The sequence below is a fragment of the Aplysia californica genome, unplaced genomic scaffold, assembly GCF_000002075.1.
Source record: "Aplysia californica isolate F4 #8 unplaced genomic scaffold, AplCal3.0 scaffold00721, whole genome shotgun sequence".
Classification (NCBI taxonomy): Eukaryota; Metazoa; Mollusca; class Gastropoda; order Aplysiida; family Aplysiidae; genus Aplysia; species Aplysia californica.
The window spans coordinates 192,361-196,699 of NW_004797991.1; the positions used below are offsets into that span (position 1 = coordinate 192,361).

Consider the following 4,339-nt stretch of genomic DNA (forward strand, 5'->3'; position numbering starts at 1 on the left):
GAGAGAGAGAGAGAGAGAGAGAGAGAGAGAGAGAGAGAGAGAGAGAGAGAGTATGTTGGTATGTAATAGATATGCTCCAATAAAGTGGTTATATATGCCTATGTACATTGTATTTGTTGGGTTATTAAATTGCAGGTGAGGCTGGGTGAGACCAGGGGGAGGAGGGGCCCGAAGGTGATTGCTGCCCCAGGGCCCTACCAGGCTCTCGACGGCCCTGCCTGTGGGTTCCAATTTAACACTTTCCTTGTTATGCAGCTGCCTGACTTCCTGAAAGTGTGTCCAATCCATCGCCAACGCCTTCTTCCCTCCTCATCTCTGACTGGGCCCTGTCTCGTTCTTCTTAATACTTCTTTGCTAAGGTACAAGGAGAGCTTACTTATAACAATAATAGATAGCATTTTTATAGCGCAAATCCCTGCTCAACAGCAAGCTCTATGCACTTTACAATCTGTACTATTACCTCAGCAGACCTTAGAGTATTCTGAAACAACCTCAACTTCCTGGGAAGCATACAGTGCAAGCTGCCATTTATGGGTGCTAAAACGTTAACGTACTGACAAGATCTTTTGCTGTCTATGGCCGGGTACCTATTCCCACCTGGGTGAAGTGAGGAAAATTCGTGTAAAGTGCTTTTCCCAAGGACACAACGTCGGGCCGCGGCTCAAACCCTCGAACCCGCAACCTCAAAATTGCGAATCCGGTAGCCTAACCACTACGCCACCGATGCCACACGTACATGTGTGTGCCTGATGGCTAACTTTGAATTACTAAGTTCTATCCGACAATGTTCTGTCTGCTCTATCAAAATCGCAAGATTATTCAGGGTCATTATCAAGATCTTCAAAGATTTGTATTTGAAAGAGCTTGACATGATGTGGAACTCATCGAATTTTTCAAAACTAGGTAGGTCTAGTATTTATTTTTTTCTTTCTTTCTTTCTTTCTTTCTTTCTTTCTTTCTTTCTTTCTTTCTTTCTTTCTTTTTTTCTTTCTTTCTTTCTTTCTTTCTTTCTGCATTTATTTGTTTTTATATCCTCCCCCTTCCCCCGTTACGTGATCTATAAAAGTGTCGTTTTATTGATCTATGCTTTTTCCCTACATGTGCCTGTCAGATGAAAGGAGTCACTGAGAACCTGGACACTCTGATAGCCGCGGTCGTCAACGACATGTTCTTGACCGGCAAAGAGAACACCCAGGCCCAGCATCTTTCCGGTGGTCAGAAGAGGAAGCTGTCGGTGGGCATCGCTCTCATAGGGGGCTCCAAGGTAAACCGTGTTTTTTTGCTTGTTTCTCTCTCTCTTGCCCGTTTCAACTCCCAGTGGAGCACAGGCCATCAACAGCATTACTCCAGCGAAGCGTGTCCTGAGCATCCTTTTCGATCTGTTTCCATGATGTCCCCGCTTTTTCAATTTCAGCTTGTACCGCTCGTCGCCATGTCATCTTTGGTCTTCTTTTTTTTTCTTTTTTTTGTTTGGTAACTTTTTTTTTCTCTCTTAGGTGGAGAAATACCCACCACCATGAAGAGGCCTTCTTTTAGTACAAAATCTAAAAATGGCATATTGATCACTAATTTGGTCATTAACTCTAAAATAATTTCGGGGTTAAAGAGTTAAATGAAAACAAGGTAACCTAGTTTGATAGTCTTCGTCTAATGAATGAACTCCCGCTAATTGTGACTTGTTTTCAACAATTGCTGAAAAGTAATTTGACGTCAGAGTCATCTTAAGGAATGTGCCCGAGCTACCGACTGCGCACTCACCTGCACCACTGTTCCAACTGCGAGCCGCTGGGAGCGAGTGGCTTGCCGGTGATGAGGAGGTAGAGTAAACGAGTCCTACATTCAGAACATGTTCGTCCTTGTACCATAGAGTGACTATAGTGTACATCTATGCCTTGTACACATATACGAGGTCACCATTCTCTGCGGGGGACAAATTTTGGTTGTTATGATGACATGTGTTAAACACGTTTTTAATTTATTTTAAGAATATTAGTAAAAATATTTGTGGGTTTGTTTTTTTAGCTTTTATTTCCTCGTGATGATAAGATTCTGCATTTCTTTTCAAAAACGCACAAAAACTTACAACTGCCAAGAAACAAAAGGGTTAAAAAAGAGAAAAATTCCCTGAATTTAGTTCAGCATTTTTTTTTCCCTTTCTAGATTGCAAACAACATTTTTTTCCTTGGATCATGAATGTAGTAAAGTCATTATATTTCTTTGCTTGGGTCATGAATGTAGCGAAGTCATTATATTTCTTTGCTTGGGTCATGACTGTAGTAAAGTCATTATATTTCTTTGCTTGGGTCATGAATGTAGCGAAGTCATTATATTTCTTTGCTTGGGTCATGAACGTAGCGAAGTCATTATATTTCTTTCCTTGGGTTATGAATGTAGCGAAGTCATTACATTTCTTTGCTTGGGTCATGAATGTAGCGAAGTCATTATATTTCTTTGCTTGGGTCATGAACGTAGCGAAGTCATTATATTTCTTTCCTTGGGTTATGAATGTAGCGAAGTCATTATATTTCTTTGCTTGGGTCATGAACGTAGCGAAGTCATTATATTTCTTTCCTTGGGTTATGAATGTAGTAAAGTCATTATGTTTTTTTCCTTGGATCATGAATGTAGCAGTGGAATCAGGCACTCATCAATTTTTGGACATGTGTAGTTATTGATATCGTTTTAAAGCTTGTTCATTTGTCTTGCTTTTGGTGAAAAAAATACCCATCTATCATCTATGGTAGTCAAGAAATTTGCGAATGAAGGAGGTGAGGGTTGTCTGATTATAGATGTAAAATTAGCGAGAAAATGGCCGCGAAAATTTGGTGACTTCCAAAGGGTGAGAGTTCTTAGGAGCTGCAAATTTACATTTTAGTGCTTTAAATCAACATTCTTCAGTAAAATCCACACAGAAATGTGTTTTTAGATCTACGTAAAGGTGATAAGCAACAAAAAAAAAAAGAAGAAAATTGGAAAAAAATTGCCCTTCTGCCAAAAAAAAGCAGATTTCTTTGGTTTGATTATTTTAATGAATGCCTGCTTTCACCATGGTGCCTCACAATTGTATTTCACAACCTTAAATTGATTTATTATGATCATGAGGTCAGAAACCCAATGTTCTATCTGCTCTATGACAACTGTGAGATTATTCTCTCTCTTTCTTCTGGCGCTGTGGCGTCATAAACGGTCACCGATGCCGACAGCACGCAGGAACTCAACACTTGCCCGAGGGTCCTTAAAAAGTGCTGAAAGTGGGTTACTGAAATATCCCAGCAGACGGGTTCTGGTTGAGATTATTCGGAGTCGTTATCAAGGTATTCAAAGAATTGCATTGGAAACAGCTTGACATGATGTGACGTCATTCGATTGTTCCTCTGTTCAGGTGGTGATCTTGGACGAGCCCAGCTCCGGCATGGACCCGGGGGCACGCCGGCACCTCTGGGACGTCCTCCAGCGGAACAAACGAGGCCGGACCGTCCTGCTGACCACCCACTACATGGACGAGGCGGACGCGCTCGGGGACAGGATCGCCATCATGGCGGAGGGCGTGGTCAAGTGCTGCGGGACCTCCATGTTCCTGAAAAAACTTTACGGTAAGTGGGAAATGGTGGTGGAACTGCTGCTTTTTTATTTCTTCATCCTCACTATCGTCATTTTCCGTCTACTTCTTTTGTGTATTTGTCACTTTCTTGAGAACTGCTATTTCCAGGGTGCCTTGATAGTCCAAGCTGTTGAGGCTAGGAAGGTGAGCAGAGTAAGCCTGATTCCCCGTTTGGACTTTTCTGTTGACATCCACCTCTTGGCGCTCATTTGACGATATGCAGTTGCATAAGACAAATTAACAAGCTTTAAGATTATATAAATAACTCCACATGCCCAAAAACTGATGAGTGGCTGATTCCACCATGTTGTAACACATTTTTTGGTTGTTACCAGGTGCTGGTTACCACCTCATCATCGTGAAGGACGACGAATGCAGAGTGGACGAAATCACACAGATTGTCCGCTCTACAGTACCTGGAAGGTTTGTGAACAAAGCAAAGTCATATTTGTCCAAGATGGCACCCGGTATGAAACTTAAAACAATGGGTGAAAGGGCATTTGAATACCAAGGCCCCAAGATCTGGAATGCTTTACCAAGTACTTTAAGAGAGATCGAATCTTTTGATAAATTCAAATGTCAGCTGAAGTCGTTTCTGTTTTTGAATTAATAAGATGGGTATTTATGTTTTATGTTACTGTTGTACGTTATACTGTATTGTAAAGCGCTCAGAGCCTGTGTACTTTAATCGTGATTGAGCGCTATATAAATGTCATTTATTATTATTATTATTATTAT

The 4,339-nt window shown here is 41.2% G+C and overlaps 1 protein-coding gene across 1 annotated transcript in view; it reads left to right on the forward strand.

Moving 5' to 3' along the window:
- Positions 1–4,339, forward strand: part of LOC101861159 (ATP-binding cassette sub-family A member 3) — a gene marked incomplete in the record, with an annotated part of 54,517 nt that overhangs the window by 10,435 nt on the left and 39,743 nt on the right. Inside the window, 3 exon segments of the mRNA XM_035972517.1 lie at positions 1,152–1,285; positions 3,383–3,593; positions 3,937–4,013. Coding sequence (XP_035828410.1) covers positions 1,152–1,285; positions 3,383–3,593; positions 3,937–4,013 — 422 coding nt within the window.